General features: G+C 42.8%; 1 protein-coding gene across 13 annotated transcripts in view; it reads left to right on the forward strand.

Moving 5' to 3' along the window:
- The window catches only part of nrxn3a (neurexin 3a), a 437173-nt gene that overhangs the window by 73476 nt on the left and 345679 nt on the right, over window positions 1-18018 (forward strand). For all 13 annotated transcript variants that reach the window (XM_029729379.1, XM_029729385.1, XM_029729374.1 and 10 more), the window contains exons 6-7: window positions 13082-13383; window positions 16199-16360. In XM_029729379.1, coding sequence (XP_029585239.1) covers window positions 13082-13383; window positions 16199-16360 — 464 coding nt within the window. The remainder of the gene's footprint in view (window positions 1-13081; window positions 13384-16198; window positions 16361-18018) is intronic.

Genomic DNA, 18018 nt, shown 5'->3' on the forward strand with positions numbered 1-18018 from the left:
CAGATAATTCCCCACACCCCTTTCAACAAGGATATGTGCTCCTTCCCTCCTCCTCCCCTCCACTCTTCGTTCTCTTCATCGTCCCTCTTTCCTCCCTCACTCCATTCCGCGTAGTCGCTTGGTTCCGACAACGGGGCGCTCCATTGGTCAAGCCCGGTAACAAATGAAAATCCTCCTGAGCGCCTGAAATTACTGATGGTTATCTCTCTTTTGCCTCATTGGACAATTCCGCTATCATCCATCTTGGCTTGCTCTCATCCTCCTGTTCTCTCAAAACCCTTCTCTCCTCTCCTCTCATCCTGTCTTCCCTCTATCTGCTAAAATGACAGTCATTATTTTCGCTGTGTCTGAGAAATGGATGAGGAGGAGAGGCCCATCCCCCTCTTTTTGCTCTTCTTTGATGCTGTGTCTTGTTTCTTTTCTCTCTCTTTTCTCTCGTTCTCTCTATTTTCGTGGCGATTATATGGCCTTTGCCTCTCCCCATTAGAGGAAATGACTGTAGAGCACGGTGGCCCTCTCCTCTCACACAGACAGATATGTCACAATACCACCTCAGCTTCAGAGAGAGAGAGATTCCTTCTGTAATATTTCCAGCTGTATTATGATTTTTAAAATATTTGGCAAATAATTAGTACATTAGGCTAAAATGCACAAAATTTGTAGGCCTATGTATTGGCATATTTTGAAAATAGAGAGCAAGAAAAATTGCGCTGAGTACTGAGGCCCAAAAACTCTTTTATCAAATGCAAATGATTTGCTACTAGTCGGGCTAGATATGTCCTTCGCCTCAGTTTGTAATTGGTATAATTGCAGTAACATCTAGCCATGATTGTTCCCACCTGAGCTCTGGTGAAAGGTGATCATGTTTTAATATGGAGCTCATTCTACCATGTAATCACTCCTTTGTGTGGGATATAATCTCCTCCCACAAGCAAAAGAAGCATCTGCACCCCAGAATACATGTTGTGTGCGTGTGTCATGTTCTGAGCTATTTAAAAAATATATATAATAATTCTACGTGGGCAATTTAACCTTTTTTTGGTTTTTCTGGTATTAATTTCTAAATAGTTTTTTGGGACATGCAGTGTGATTGTATTACTGTAAAATAAGACAATGAGCTGGGCCTCAAATAGAGACGTGGGTATATAGAAGTTCACGGTATTAACTTGACTGAAGACGCTTTAGTTGGATACATACTATATACAAGTCTCCACCCATTCGCCTCCACAGTTTAAGGAGGCCATAACATATTTTGTTTTACCTTAAAGGGGCAATCAGCAGTTGCTACATTCATTTTTGGACTTATAAATGAATGATATGTACCCGTTGATTCTTGAAGAATGTACAGGATCTTATCAATGCCTCATGAGCTTAGTTCAACTGTCGTACCCCATCAGAACCCAGAATATAAGCTTGTCTTTCTCCAATGTTTGTAAACACTATAGACTCAAAATATGGTTAAAACTATCATTTGGATGGTTAGTCCTTACATCTATAGAGGTTACAGTTCCCCAGGCCCGTCCCTCAGCGTTTTACCAAAACACCGGCAGAGAGAATACTTTGTTATTGTTTCTACTGCTGATTGCAACTTTAATCGAATTTTTCAAATAAATCATAAACACATTTCAAAAGTCTTTGTTAGTGTTTGCGTTCAAGGTCAGGATTTTCTATCAGAGTATTAGCATTGAGCATTAAATTCACATGAAACGGCCATCCAGTGTGAATTATACCGTGACATTCAGAGGTCAATTTTCTTTCGACAGGACCTACAATGTATGCATGCGCCTGCATGTTTTTTTTTTATTGGCTAAAAGACATGTCATTTAACATTTTAATGTGTCTTGCACACAACCAGGCACGATGTTTTCATCTGATTATCAAACAAATCACTTCAAAAAGTAGGTTAAGTAGGTCACCTGTGCACTTTCGTCTCCTCCAAAATAAATCCAGCGCTGTGCACCTGTGCCGTTTGAATGGAAAGGGACGTCTATTACGAACACCATTTGTGTGATGACATTAAGCCTACAAAGTGGCGTGTGTTCATGGGTGTCAAGGGAAGCTAGGCTTCCCTAAGAATGTTAACAATACGAAATGATTTTGTCATTCGTGTGTATCTGTGAGGTTACCATGAATTACACTGAATTATTTACAAGGCTTAATATTTGATTTGTTACATTGAATCATTTAGTGAATGACTCAAAAAATGATGGCAATCATCCGGTTTTTATCACTACTAAGAAACTGCTAGCCATTGGCTGCTAACAGCTGAGAACTGCTAGCTAACTGGCAAGCACAAAAACAGTCAACAACTTCGGGAGTACAGACCCCTAGAAAATAGTCTGATCGCCCTCTAGTAGTGAAAGTAAGAACTGCCAAAAATGCACAGTCAAAGAGGAGAATAACTATTCTGTCAGGAAAAGTAAAAAAATAAAAAAATGGAGGCATACTAAGACAAGGGAAACGTGAAACAGTGTGTAAATAATAACACATTAGTGCAGGAAATTAAGGATTGTATTAAAATGCTGGAATTAAACGATTAACTATGCAAATGAGCAAAAGCTGTGCGCATTAAGGAAATGGACGCCTGGCTCAAATAGAAGCCTGTCTCTAATAAGCGCATGTTGTGTTCAGTGATTTAAGCAAATAAATGCCTGGCTATTAATTTAACTTTTACGGTATTTCACTAGAGAAAGCATCCGTGCCAGGCAAACAACGCCCTTCTGTCTTAGTATCTGTAGTTCATGTATCTGATGCTGTCTGGCCCAAAGTAATATGACATGTTATATTATTTTGGGCTAGACAGCATCAGATACATGGACTACACATACTAAGACAGACGGGGTGCTGTTTCATTCGCTCGGATTCTTTCTCCAGTGAGTCTTTCTGTCGGTGTGCATCTTGGTCAAAACGATCTACATATTCAGAGACGACCTATCTGGGGTGGCCAATCAGATTTCAGGGGTGGCCCAGGTCACCCCCTGGACACGCCACTGTTTCTCTCTCTCTTTCTCTCTTTCTCTCTCTCTCTCTCTCTCTCTCTCTCTCTCTCTCTCTCTCTCTCTCTCTCTCTCTCTCTCTCTGCACCTCAGCCCTAACGTTACCTGTAATTGAAAAGATGAGAGAATTCATGAAATATAGCTAATGCCAGAGATCAAAAAGAGCTATCAAATTCAAATTAGCTGGGTATGAAATTGCTTCCAGTGGATGGCGGGAGAGACGGCTTTAAACAGTCACCCGCAGCTTCCACAAAATGGAATAACAATTTTCAGAGGGCGGGATGGAGTGAGAGGGCCGTAAATGGATAATCCACATCCTCGTTGTTTCTTCGAGAGGCTGTACTCTTCCCCAGATTGTCATGTCTTCTTGTCTTTTTGCAACAAAGTGGCCCATACTGACATAGTGGAGCTTAATGTGGATGGGAGAAAGAAAGACACCATTTTGAGTTTGAATGCCTCATAAGGCTTTTCCCGTATTACTTCTGCATGTTGTGGTAGCGTGGGCGAACACCCTGATTTGATACACCACTGGTAGGGAGGGAGTCGAGAATTGGCATTACACATGATTATAGAGGGAAATATCTCAATCAGCTTCTCTCTTTCCTCTTTTTTCTATCCCTCTCTCATCCTCCCCCTTTTCCCCGCCTCTCTCTCTCTCTCATTCTATCTTTCCCTCTGTTCCTCTCTATACTGCATGTTATGTAATTTATTTTCAGCCCTCTGTGAATAACACTTTTATTCTGATTAACAATACCGAGCTCGTATGAATAATTCCCCATTTGCTAAGCAATCTGTTTCCATGTAAGGTGTCCTTGTCAGGTGAGGCAGAGAGTGTGTGTGAGAGAGAGAGAGAAAGGGGAGTGTTGTAGTGGGTTTGTTCTGTTGAATATGAATGGACCTGCCTGAGCCCGCTCCCAGGCTTGTTGCTTGTCTCTGTCTCTGTGTGTCACTCTGTGTTGAATAAGGCCAACAGATGGTCAACCCTGGAATTCCTCAATGCTTTCGCCTGGTCTCAGGCCAGATCCACCCTGCTGATAACGCCACCTACGAAATGTGTGGGGTGTGTGTTTCTGTGCAAGTGCATGCGTGTTGCATTTTGTGCGTGTGGGTGTATTTTATAATACTACGTTTGTGTGCTCGCGCCAACATTATCTCACGATTCCCCACCACACTGTTTTGATACACAGCTCCTGTGTTTGTTCTAAAAATCCCTCCATTCACAACACACGTACAGCTCCTGTGTCTTTTTATCTAACCTTTTCGAATTACAATAATTCAACTGCACATCCGGCTCAAAAGAAGACCCTGTGAATTTTTGTCTCGATTTTTTTTACTGAATGAAATGAGCTATGCTCCTGTTGAATTAAGCATCGCTCATTGTCAGTTAAATATGCTCCTCTTAATTAACAATCTGGAGGTTTCCTGGAGAGAAAAGGCTTTTAGGACTAATTTATACAGGTAGAGAGGAATGGAGAGAATAGGAGGCATTTTCGCGCTTCATGTCCAAATCATCCCAAAGTATCAAAAAACATTTTTTGTAACTCAATGAAGTTACTTATAGATGGTTTTTACATGAAGCACCAAAATCCTAATATATGGATAACATTGACGCATTGGATTGTGCCACAAAAGTCCGAATTTTGAACAGTGGCCAGGTAAAAAAACCTAAGCAGGGAAACCATTAATTTTGTAATTTCTGTGAACTATCCCTTTAAACTGTACTTACAGTTGAAGGAAACAACAACATTTTATTGAATCATTATTTTTCCATAACATTTCTTGGGATTCAAATTCGAAAGATATAAAGAGCAAAAGAACACACACACAGTACTAGTCATCATCGGAGAGGTTCTTTTAAATTATTGTCTTATTTACCGCCCTCACCATCCCTGAACTATCGTTCTAGATAAAATACTCATAGTGAACAGTAAAACTCTTTTAGAACCGGTGGGCTGTGGATGGTAAGAACACATGCACGAAACCCGCACGTGCGCGCACACACACATACACACACACACACACACACACACACACACACACACACACTCGCAATGAGGCCACTTATGGTCAGTGAAGTCTCTTGATGTGTTGTGTTATACAGTATGAGGGAGAACAGAGAGAAATTGTGTAACCTATACCTTCATGTGAGGCTGTGTTTCCGTGTCAAGGTGTGCGTGTGTGTGTGTGTGTGTGAATTATGCTAATGCATGGAGAAATGATCCCCTGTGTTTTCTGCTGTTCTCACAGGGAACCCCAGGTTAATTTCACACAAGCTGTCCACCTGGTATTACAGAGAGGCAAGAAAATGAAGGGAGGGAGGCTGTGAGATAGAAAGAGAATAGGGAAAGAGATCATGGGAGAGTGAAAAGGTAGAGAGGAAGATTTTATTTATCCAGGTTTGTCTCGTTGAGATACAATCTCTTTTTCACAAGAGACCTTGATGAAGATGAAGGAAAGGGAGGAAGGCAGGGAACAGAAAAATGTAGTGGAAAGGGGAGATGTGATGGGAGAAGGAGGTAAGGGTAATAGGGAGGGAAAGGTAGAAAACGAGGTGGAGGGAGAGCTAATAGTGCTTGCTAAAACGTGCAAAAGGGAGGAGCGAGTCACTGTAGCGGAACAAGAAATGCAGCAGGGCCCTAGACTCAAGAATTATGCACAGGGAGAGAGAGGGGGTGAGAGCAGAGGGATAGAAAGGAGGAAGAGAGCGTCATTGGAGAGATGCTGATATAGGATATTACTCACTGAAGCTCCTCAGTGCATTAAATCAGACCCTCTCCCTAGCCATGAGTTCACCAGCAAGATAGAGGAAGATAGATACAGAAGAGCACAAAGTGATGCTCTAAACTCTGATTTATAGCTACTGCTTTGACCAAAGAGCCTTAATATTCAGCGAATTTGTCATAAATCATTTTGTGTCTAGATTATTTATGGGCAATGACTTATTCATCACAGATTCACTTTTTAACTAAAACCATTACTGCGGTGTCACTGAAGCCAGTCATTTCATTAATGTTTTATTTAAAACAATCCATATTATTAATTAATCAGGGCTATTGTAGTCATTTATCACAGTCTGTAGTGGGCTGTCATTTTAGTCAGTCAGTAGACCTGTAACAAGGGTCGTCTAAAGGGGACCAAGGCGCAGCGTGTAGAGTGCTCATACATTTCTTTAATGAAACACTTAACCAAAAACAACAAAACGACAGCCAACAGTTCCGTCAGGTACACTTGACAAAACGGAAAACAACTATCCACACCCACACACGAAAAACAGGCTGCCTAAGTATGGCTTCCAATCAGAGACAACTGCCTCTGATTGGAAACCATACCTGGCCAAAACATGGAAAACAAAAAACATAGAAATAGAAATCTAGAAAACCCCACATAGAAACAGAAAACCAAAACCACCCAACACAACCACCTGTCACGCCCTGACCACTCTACTATGGAAAATGACCTCTTACAAGGGTCAGGACGTGACAAGACCCTTCTAGACACACTCTTGAGGTTTTAAATTACTGTGCGTTTCTTTAATCCAGTTAGGCAGAAATCCAGTGTTTGAGGGTCAAGAGTCGACCTGTCTGGTTTTAGGCTACAGACAGACTGGTTTTAGTTCCATCAGCTGTTTTAGACTTGGGAATCTATCCCAGAGAACTCCCCGACCGATCAATAAGTTAAATCAATTAGGATTTAAGTTAAAGCAAGGTTGAGACGGTTAAAATGTATGGAACTGAACCTCTTTTTCAAAATGATACTTTTTTTCTAGGAGACATTTTGAGAAGCATTACCAACCGGTTGGCGGTGCAGTTCTCTCCCCTAAAACAGACAAGATATAGTAGAGCCATAACCTCTTGCTTCTGCCATTTCTTCTTCTCAGACACTTTTTCGTATGACCCCTGCCAGGGCTCATCCAGTCTCATCCATCCCCCTTAGAGTTATATAGGAAAGGCTTATGGAGACTGTTAAAATCATAACTGCACCATAAAGTCCCTCCACTCCATACATATTACTTATTAAGATATTCTTGGCCTATTCCTTAATTCCATATTTCAGTACAATCGTTATAGCTATAAAAACCCAGGGGACCTCTAGCCCGATCTCCATCTTGCTGGTGCATTTTGGCTTTAGTGCATCCTTCCTGTGTAGCCTACTGGTCTTGTGCCATCTTGGAATGTTAAATGCCCCCCTAGCTCACAAACTATACATGTGTTTGTATCTACAGTGCCTTCAGATTATTCAGACCCCTTGACTTTTATCACATTTGTTCTAAAATTGATTAAATTATTTCCCCTCAATCTACACACACTACCCCGTAATGGCAAAGCAAAAACAGTTTTTTAGACATTTTTGATAATTTATTTAAAATATATCACATTTACATAAGTATTCAGACCCTTTACTTAGTAGTTTGTTGAAGCACCTTTGGCAGCGATTGCAGCATCAAGTCTTTTTGGGTATGACGCTACAAGCTTGGCACACCTGTATTTGGGGAGTTTCTCCCATTCTTCTCTTCAGATCCTCTCAAGCTCTGTCAGGTTGGATGGGGCGCTTCGCTGCTCAGCTATTTTCAGGTCTCTCCAGAGATGTTCCATCGGGTTCAAGTCCGTGCTGTGGCTGGACCACTCAAAGACATTCAGAGACTTGTCCCGAAGCCACTCCTGCATTGTCTTGGCTGTGTGCTTAGGGTCGTTGTCCTGTTGGAAGGTGAACCTTTGCCCCAGTCTGAGGTCCTGAGCGCTCTGGAGCAGGTTTTAATCAAGGATCTCTCTGTACTTTGCTCCGTTCATCTTTTCCTGGAACCTGACTCGTCTCACAGTCCCTGCCACTGAAAACATCCCCACAGCATGATGCTGCCACCACCATGCTTCACCGTAGGGATGGTGCCAGGTTTCCTCCAGGCGTGACTCTTGGCATTCAGGCCAAAGAGTTCAATCTTGGTTTCATCAGACCAGAGAATCTTGTTTCTCATGGTCTGAGAGTCTTTAGGTGCTTTTTGGCAAACTCCAAGAGGGCTGTCGTGTGCCTTTAACTAAGGAGTGGCTTCCGTCTGGCCACTCTACCATAAAGGACAAATTGGTGGAGTGCTGCAGAGATGTTTGTCCTGAAAGGTTTTCCCATCTCCACAGAGGAACTCTAGAGCTCTGTCAGAGTGACCATTGGGTTCTTGGTCACCTCCAAGACTAAGTTTGTCTGGGCAGCCAGCTCTATGAAGAGTCTTGGTGGTTCCAAACTTCTTCCATGTAAGAATGATAGAGGCCACGGTGTTCTTGGGGACCTTCAATGCTGCGTAAATGTTTTGGTACCCTTACCCAGATCTGTGCCTCGACATAATCCTGTCTCGAAACTCTACGAACAAATCCTTTGACCTCATGGCTTGGTTTTTGACATGCACTGTCAACTGTGGGACCTTATATAGACAGGTGTGTGCCGTTCCAGATCATGTCCATTCAATTTACCACAGGTGGACTGCAATCAAGTTGTAGAAACATCTCAAGGATGATCAATGGAAACAGGATGCACCAGAGCTCAATTTCGAGTCTCATAGCAAAAGGTCTGAATACATATGTAAATAAAGTATTTCTGTTTTTTATTGTTTATACATTTGCAAAAATGTCTAAAAAACAGTTTTTGCCTTGTCAGTATAGGGTATTGTGTGAAGATTGCTGAGGATAAAAAAATATATAATAATTTTAGAATAAGGCTGTAATGTAACAAAATGTGGAAAAAGTCAAGGGGTCTGAGTACTTTCCGAAGGCACTGTATGTTGATTGGATATGAACTGAAACGTCAAATTACAATATTGGTCCAAAGCTAGTTGATAGTTGATGCTTAATAGTTTTATCCCTACCTCTTAATTTTCACCATTATGTTCTCTGTCAGAAGTCTATGTGGTCAGTCAGGCAGTTCTCTGTCTGTCTGTCTGTCTGTCTGTCTGTCTGTCTGTCTGTCTGTCTGTCTGTCTGTCTGTCTGTCTGTCTGTCTGTCTGTCTGTCTGTCTGTCTGTCTGTCTGTCTGTCTGTCTGTCTGTCTGTCTGTCTGTCTGTCTGTCTGTCTGTCTGTCTGTGTCTGTATTTTAGCTCCTATGGGCAAAGCTCTGTGGTCCCCCTGGCTTCCCTATGGTTTCACATTACCCATGCACACAGACAAGGCTTGTTTAGCCAGCAGTGGGCCATGGAGGGGTGGATGGGAGACAGGGAGAGATGGAGGGATGTGGTATGAGGTGGTGGGGTGCCTGGGGGGGGTGGTGTTTGAGTTAGAGAGAGGGTTCACTTCATTCCACTATGCCTGGGGGAGAAGAGCGGAAACTCTGAAAGTTAAACTAAACTTTCTTTGAACTAAAGCGGATGTCATCTGAGCTGTGGTGAGTTTTTTCTATTACAGACTGACTGATATATCTTTGTCCTTCCTCTCTCATACAGCTAACATGAGATGATACGGCCTCTCGTTATGTATGGTCTCTCGTTAAAACAAGCTTGTATTCGTTCCCCATTAATCTCCCTCTTCCAACGAAATCAAAGTGTGTACCCTAGTCCGAATAAATTCTGCAATGTACTCCCTATACTAGTATGTATCTCTACAGTACAGCACACCTCCCTCCCTCACATGAACCCAGACTATGTTTCAACTCACCTCCCTCCCTCACATAACCCCAGACTATGTTTCAACTCACCTCCCTCCCTCCCATAACCCCAGACTATGTTCCAACTCACCTCCCTCCCTCCCTCACATAACCCCAGACTATGTTCCAACTCACCTCCCTCCCTCACATAACCCCAGACTATGTTCCAACTCACCTCCCTCCCTCACACAACCCCAGACTATGTTTCAACTCACCTCCCTCCCTCACATAAACCCAGACTATGTTTCAACTCACCTCCCTCCCTCACATAACCCCAGACTATGTTCCAACTCACCTCCCTCCCTCCCTCACATAACCCCAGACTATGTTCCAACTCACCTCCCTCCCTCCCTCCCTCACATAACCCCAGACTATGTTTCAACTCACCTCCCTCCCTCACATAACCCCAGACTATGTTCCAACTCACCTCCCTCCCTCCCTCCCTCCCTCACATAACCCCAGACTATGTTCCAACTCACCTCCCTCCCTCACATAAACCCAGACTATGTTCCAACTCACCTCCCTCACATAAACCCAGACTATGTTTCAACTCACCTCCCTCCCTCACATAACCCCAGACTATGTTCCAACTCACCTCCCTCCCTCACATAACCCCAGACTATGTTCCAACTCACCTCCCTCCCTCCCTCCCTCCCTCCCATAACCCCAGACTATGTTCCAACTCACCTCCCTCCCTCACATAAACCCAGACTATGTTCCAACTCACCTCCCTCCCTCCCTCCCTCACATAACCCCAGACTATGTTCCAACTCACCTCCCCCCTCACATAAACCCAGACTATGTTCCAACTCACCTCCCTCCCTCACATAAACCCAGACTATGTTCCAACTCACCTCCCTCCCTCACATGAACCCAGACTATGTTCCAACTCACCTCCCTCCCTCACATAAACCCAGACTATGTTCCAACTCACCTCCCTCCCTCACATAACCCCAGACTATGTTCCAACTCACCTCCCTCCCTCCCTCCCTCCCTCACATAACCCCAGACTATGTTCCAACTCACCTCCCTCACTTACATAACCCCAGACTGTCTCAACTCACCTCCTTCCCTCACATAACCCAAGGCTGTGTCTCAACTCACCTCCCTCCCTCATATAATCCCAGACTGTCTCAACTCCCCTCCCTCCCTCATATAATTCCAGACTGTCTCAACTCCCCTCCCTCATATAATTCCAGACTGTCTCAACTCCCCTCCCTCATATAATCCCAGACTGTCTCAACTCCCCTCCCTCCCTCATATAATCCCAGACTGTCTCAACTCCCCTCCCTCATATAATCCCAGACTGTCTCAACTCCCCTCCCTCATATAATCCCAGACTGTCTCAACTCCCCTCCCTCCCTCATATAATCCCAGACAGTGTCTCACATAAACCCAGGCTTTATCTCCCTCAGTGTGTATTACCCAAGCTGGTATCCCTGTCTCCCCTGTCTTTCTGTCCCTTCCCTACCTCTCAGTAGTGGAGACAGCCTCTTAGCTCAGGGTGGTTTCCCCCTGCGCTGCTCATTAAGTATTGAGCAGTATGGAGGTAATGGATGAGCTCTAACATCTGGTCTGGCCCAGTCTTTAGTTAAAACAACACTTGCGTTAATTAATCATTGATCACAGGAGCCTATCAGGAGAGGCGTTAGGAGGTGTGGTGGTATCTGGGATGTCAGGTTGCCTGGCCGACCTGGAGATAAGATGGGGGGGGGGTAGTGTTTGCTTGGCTAATCAGTTTGTGATTGGTTAAGTCAGGTGGACCATTGATATAATAGCTTTGAACCAACTTGTGCAAATGTATGTTTCTACATTTTTGGAATGCAAGTGAAAACTGCCTTTTTCTCCAGACTAGCGTGCTGTTGCACCCATCACAAGATAATGGATGTAGCCTCGAGGAGAGTACATTTAATAATGAATGTTGTTTATTGTTTGGTGCCAAATCGGTGTGCTAAAGTGCCATGTCTAACACAATGGTGTATTTACTCTGTGAATGAAGATAAGTACTGGAATAGTTTGCTGCTGTATAACAACTGGAGGAATGCTACTGTAACTCATGATGCAGTGGTTTTCTCTGTCAACATCCCTGCTGACACATTCATAGAAGGCCATATCCAATATGTATATCAGACTTCTGGTAAATACATTTATCAAATACTTTTGAAGACTTGAGTTGCATTTGTTTTAGTTTGCCTAGAACAATAGAACCAGTGGACAGTCCTAAAACTTCAAGCTTAATCAGGCACTGTATATTTTAACCAGGTCTAATTCATACAGGAACGTATGCTAAGGTAGATGTAAAAGGTTCACTCTGGCTCAACCTGATAGTTAACCTATTGTGAGGTCAAATGACGCTCTCCTGGACCTGCCCTATCAGCTCTGGACCTGAGCTATGCCTTCACATTACCAGACCTCACACATAATGCATAGGTGAAAGTGCCATTTTCACTGTGGAATGGATTCCTTTTGAGGAAATGAGGCCTGAAGACGCTGTAGCCGCTGTATTCAGAGGATGAAAGACGGAAGCCATTTTGTGTCGACCGGGGCCTTATTGAGTATGCAGAGCACATGTTGTAGCCCAGAGCCGGAGACAGCAAGCACTGGCTGGCTCTGATAAATTCCGCCTGGCCTTGGCTAAACCCACACACTCCCCAGCTTCACTTCACTTAGCAGACAGAGAGCTAATTGAAGATGATCTCACAGATAAGTGCCCGACTGCACTCTTTTTCCCCCTTCCCTTCTCCCCACCCTATTTCTTTCATTCTCACTAGCATTTCTCTCTCTCTCTCTCTCTTTTGTTTTATTCTTTCTCTCTCTGTCCTCTGTTTTTATCACCGCATTTCACTCCCTTCACTCTGTCCTCTCCTGTCTCTCTTTTCTTTTGTCTCAATCTCTCCTCTGTCCTCGGTCTTTCCCTCTCGCTTTCTTTTTCTCTCAGCTGCAAAGGCAGTGATACCTTCTCTCCTCTCTCTCTCTTTCTCTCTCTCTTTCTCTCACACACACATTCTCACTTTCTCTCTCTCTCTCTCTCTCCTTTTTTTTTACTCTCCTGCCTTTTATCGAATTTAAAGCTTAACAGGCCTGCCATTTCATAAGAAATACCAATTCAAGTGGTGAGATTAGGCTTCTGATGATGTTTGACAATACCTGTGCATGACACTCTCCAATTATATTTGATGGTCACACTGCCCTGAAACCCAGTCTATCCCATATCTCCTCAGTGTTATTGGTCTGTAATGGTCCTTTTTCATGTAGCTCACTAAGTGTGTGCTGGTGGTGCTTTTATTGTGTCTCGAGTACATCGTTAAATGTCCTAGGTATCTGGAGAGTCTTCGTTCAAATAAAATACTCTCGGTTCTCAGTTGTGCGTTCTATATTAGGTTCTAACCTCTCTCTCCTTTTTGTCTTTGGTTTATCTTTATCATTGGGTTCTAACACCTGTTCTCTGCTGTCTGTTCCATTGCAGCACGGGAGGAGAACGTGGCCACGTTCCGCGGCTCCGAGTACTTCTGCTACGACCTGTCCCAGAACCCCATCCAGAGCAGCAGCGACGAGATCACGCTCTCCTTCAAGACGTGGCAGCGCAACGGCCTGATCCTCCACACGGGGAAGTCGGCCGACTACGTCAACCTGGCCCTGAAGGATGGGGCGGTGAGCCTGGTCATCAACCTGGGGTCAGGGGCCTTCGAGGCCATCGTGGAGCCCGTCAACGGGAAGTTCAACGACAACACCTGGCACGACGTCAAGGTCACGCGCAACCTGAGACAGGTAATAGTGGCTAGGGAGGGTGAGAGCGGACAGCACTGTGGTGCTAACACATAACGTGTACAAACATGCAGATATATTCAGGACATTCAGGTCAACTGATACTGTAGGATAGGTGGAAGACCCGTATATTTTGTTTGTCTTGAATAGATTTGACAGTTCCCAAATATTTTTTATTGTGTTATACATTCTCCTGTTCTTTTAGTTTTTTGGTCCGTTTCATAAATGAAAAAGTTCACAAGAATTTTTACAGTTTTCTTTTCTTTTCGTTTTTTTCAAGACTGTCTCTATTTTTAACCCCAATGACTTACTATTTCCTAAAGACATGGTTTATTTCATGACTACTTTTACCTACTTTCCCCTATTAATTTTCTCCATATTTTCTGAATTCCAAGAACACCAATTTCCAGTCTGATTTTCTTCGGTCCACTGTTTCTTCGGTCCACCCCTACAATCCTCTCTCTCGCACTCCCTCTCCCCTCTCCCTCCTTCACGTCTTATCGTGGGTGCTGGCAGGGAGAAGCTCCAGCCAACCACGACGACTCCTGTTTACTCCAGACTGATCTCTGTTTAGCTGTAAAATCGGCCACAAACCGACATTACGAAATATTCTAATAGTCAAGGTCCTGTTCCCTTCCACATCCTCAGTGAGAGTTGATGGAGGGAGGGTTCTGGCTCTAGGCAAGGGGGCAAAAGATTAGGATTTGGATTTCAACTATGTATAGAATTGTAGTAATGGTTATCCTTAAGTTATAATAATATATTACAAATTATATTTATATTTTTTGTAAAATACAATAATGCCAAATGTTGTCTCTGACATTTAATTGGAAACGTTTTCATATTACTACTATAGTAGTGTTTTTAATCTGATCTCTACTCAGTTTAGGAGAAAGCTCAAAGCTGAAATAGATGCTTTGTGAAGGTGCTGTATGAAATCTAGCTAGTTATATTCCATACAGCTAATTACGCAATCTGGGAAGGGTGTTTCTTTTAAAGGAGCATTATCTCATGGGAAAGTCAAGCAGCTTTTTGGAATCTAAACCAGGTTGATATTCTATGTAAGTATGTATGTTATATCATCACTTCATCAAGGTCAACTCAAGGTTCATCCCTCTACCTATGGAATACTCAGGATTTCAAATTGAGCTATATGCCATAAAATATTTCCCTTTTTCTCTTTTACCCACTTTATCTCTCTATTTATCTTCTTAATTCTTTCTCTCTCTCTCTCTCTCTCTCAATCACCCTCTCTCTCTCTCGCTCTCTCTCTCTCTTTTCCCTGAGAACAAGCTTTTGTAGAAAACCAGAACTAACCACTCATGGAATGAGTCATTGTCCTACTAACTGTTGCCTAACCAGCTATTGTATTAACAACACCTTAACTCTTCATCATTGTTTATTCATTTATTTAATTTAATTTTTTATTAACAACCCCTCTGTTCACTATTTAATTTCCTTTCTTCCCCCTTTTCCTCAAAGCAATCAGGCATTGGACACGCTATGGTAAACAAACTCCATTGTCTGGTAGATATCATTCCAATTTTCCTTTTTTTGGGGTTTGCCGTGTGCTCCTTCCTTCCTTCCCCTCTTACTTTTTCTTTGACTCTTCATTCTAGACACTATTGTCCAAAAAATGTGTAAATGGGGTTGGTATTTCTTGGCTTTCTTTATATTGGATTCTCTCCGTCCATCGTTCATGATTTGATTCTACCGTTCATCTTTCTTTTTCTCACATTAGCTTCTCTCCTCTTCTGCTTTCCTTTCTACAACTTCTTCCTCTCTATTCCAAAGCCCTCCCAATCAAGTCTTTCTTTAGGGCTTACTGTTTGACTAAAACCTCCTTTGCATTCCCTATGTTTTGGCCGATGACTGTCGACCAAACTGCCAGAAGCTTTCTACAACTGCAAAAAAAGAGGAAAGAAAACCCAAAAGTTCATCAATGGGAGCTCTGACAGTTGTTTCCAGTACACAGTGGCGCATGGCATGCCTAAACTTCACCATCCTTCCCTTCGATCTCACACTATCCTCATCCCTTGCTTTCCCAATAACCTGCCTAGCTAACACTTAACTCACCTGCCATTCACGCTGTCATTTGTGTGTGGTGAATGTTTGTGGAAGTGGCGATTGTGATGCTACACCTCCCTTGAAAACTCCCTCTCATGGCTTTTGGTGTGGTCTGACTGTGTAGTGATTGGGCTTTGGCATGTTCCATCCAGCTGACTTAGAGGATAGACCTTGCTTTGTATTAGCACCCCATTCACTCAACTCATCTTGTTATTAAGAAAATAACTAACTACAACATGGCTATGATACTCATGGCTTGTTCATATGTAGAATTAGCAGCACATCCCTTTTTTGCATGCTTGTCAATGTCTCCACTATCCAGATATCAACTAAAACAAGCAAAATCTATTTATCCTTGGTGTTGTTGGCTTCCTACTAACCCTTCAAATCTAACCAAATGCCAAATCCCCAAAGAAACCTCATTTACTAACTTGCATCAAAGTTAAAGAAAATATTCCCAATGACATATTTTCTTTATCTGCCCTGGTTGAGCGTAAGAGTTGACGTACATGACAGAAACACAGAGGAATCCAATGACATGGTCCAGGTTTTGGGACTGGGCCACACACTTGAAGCCACTACACTAGCAAGCATTACTAAGACACAATATCGAGACAAAAACCTAGTCCCTGTTAGATTAACCTAAGCATAAACCTCTGCCTACACCCTGACCCCCGTACCCTCCTTTCTCCCCCAAACCCAAGATGGTCATGAGTGGACTTTCTCCTTCCTGGTTCTTCCCGTTGTCTAGGTGACGATATCGGTTGACGGTATCCTGACGACCACGGGGTATACCCAGGAGGACTACACCATGCTGGGATCCGATGACTTCTTCTACGTGGGTGGAAGCCCCAGTACCGCCGACCTGCCTGGGTCTCCTGTCAGCAACAACTTCATGGGCTGCCTCAAAGAGGTGACACTGCTGCAATATGTACATTTACATTCAAGTGGAACTTGCAGGGTTTTAACAACTTTGCAGATATGAAACAAATATCAGTAAAAACACATCAAATTGCCAGTTTATGCTTCAAAACAAACTTTATAAGAGGTTTTAAAAATAGGTTTTATTTGACTCAAAATGTCCTAACTTACAGAAAGGCATTGTTGGCAGAATAGATGGATGCAGTTCAAAGCATGATTAATATACAGTGCATTCGGGAAGTATTTATACCCCTTGACTTTTTCCACATTTTGTTACGTTACAGCCTTTTTCTAAAATGGATTAAATAAAAAATTGTCCTTATCATTCTACACACAATACCCCATAATGACAAAGCAAAAACTGTTTTTTAGAAATGTTTGCAAATGTATTAAAATAAAAAAACAGAAATACCTTATTTACATAAGTACTCAGACCCTTTGCTATGAGACTCGAAATTGAGCTCAGGTGCATCCTGTTTCCATTGCTCATCGTTGAGATGTTTTTACAGCTTGATTGGAGTCCATAACCTGGTGTTCACTCTGACAGAGCTCCAGAGTTGGTTAGCTAGCAAGAAATGTGAATTGCTTTGCAAGCTAGCTACCTGTGCTGAACTTGAATGACTGTTATCCACAGTTAGCCTATCTGTTAGTTGTCAACAGTGCATGACTTGGGCAGGAGCTCACTGGAGCTGAGTACCGGCACCTCAAATGTTCTACTACTTGAGCTCCTGCACCTCTATAGAATATTAGCTCAAAAGTATTGTGGAGCTCCTGCACCTAAATATAAACAGTACCAGCACCAAAAATGAGTACTGGCACCTATTTCAGTCCAAGTCAAGCACTGGTTGTCAATCAAATGTATTTGGCTGGCAGGAAGGCAAGTTCCAAAAACAGGCAAGCTGCAGAAGGATGAGCAGGCTACTATTCCCCATTGTTTCAATGCAATTTTGACGGCCAACTAGCTTAAAAAGTTTGAGGGTTTATCTATTTTTCCCTAGTTAGATTTTAGCTTATCTCGCTCTGGCTAGCATTATTTGTTGATCTTGTTGTTGATGTGCATAGGCAAATGAGGGAGAGATAGCCTACCTTGTTATGGTTGTTTGATCAACAATAGGACTGTGAAATTTCTAAATGTAAGAGGAGAAATCCATTCAGGTGTATTTTGGGGCTTTTGGCGAATGCGTTCTAATGATCTAAAGTCGCACTGTTGCTGCTGCCTGTAAACACACAGTCCAGTTCAAGGTGAATGATGGCAGGCCCGTGTGGCAAATGGCTTATTTGCATGTAGGCCTACTGTAGCTCTGATTGGTTAGCATGCACCGGTCTGCGTAAACTCTGGTCCTGGACAAGACAGATGTTTTATTTATTCACAAATGAATGACTATACGTCAATCCCAAACATTCAATGAATTTATAAAAACTTGAAAATTACCATATCTAAGTGCTCGCTTGTCATGAAATGTAAAAAAAATGTCTTCCTGGGTGTGTATTTGAACAATTTTAATTTCATGTTGCTAAAACGCTGTCAGTTCCACTTTAACATTTTAGTCATTTGGCAGTTAGTGCATTCATCTTAAGATAGCTAGGTGAGACAACCACATACCACCACTGTCACATTTGCATTTTAGTCATTTAGTAGAAGCTCTTATC

Source organism: Salmo trutta, chromosome 33 (genome assembly GCF_901001165.1).
Source record: "Salmo trutta chromosome 33, fSalTru1.1, whole genome shotgun sequence".
NCBI lineage: Eukaryota > Metazoa > Chordata > Actinopteri > Salmoniformes > Salmonidae > Salmo > Salmo trutta.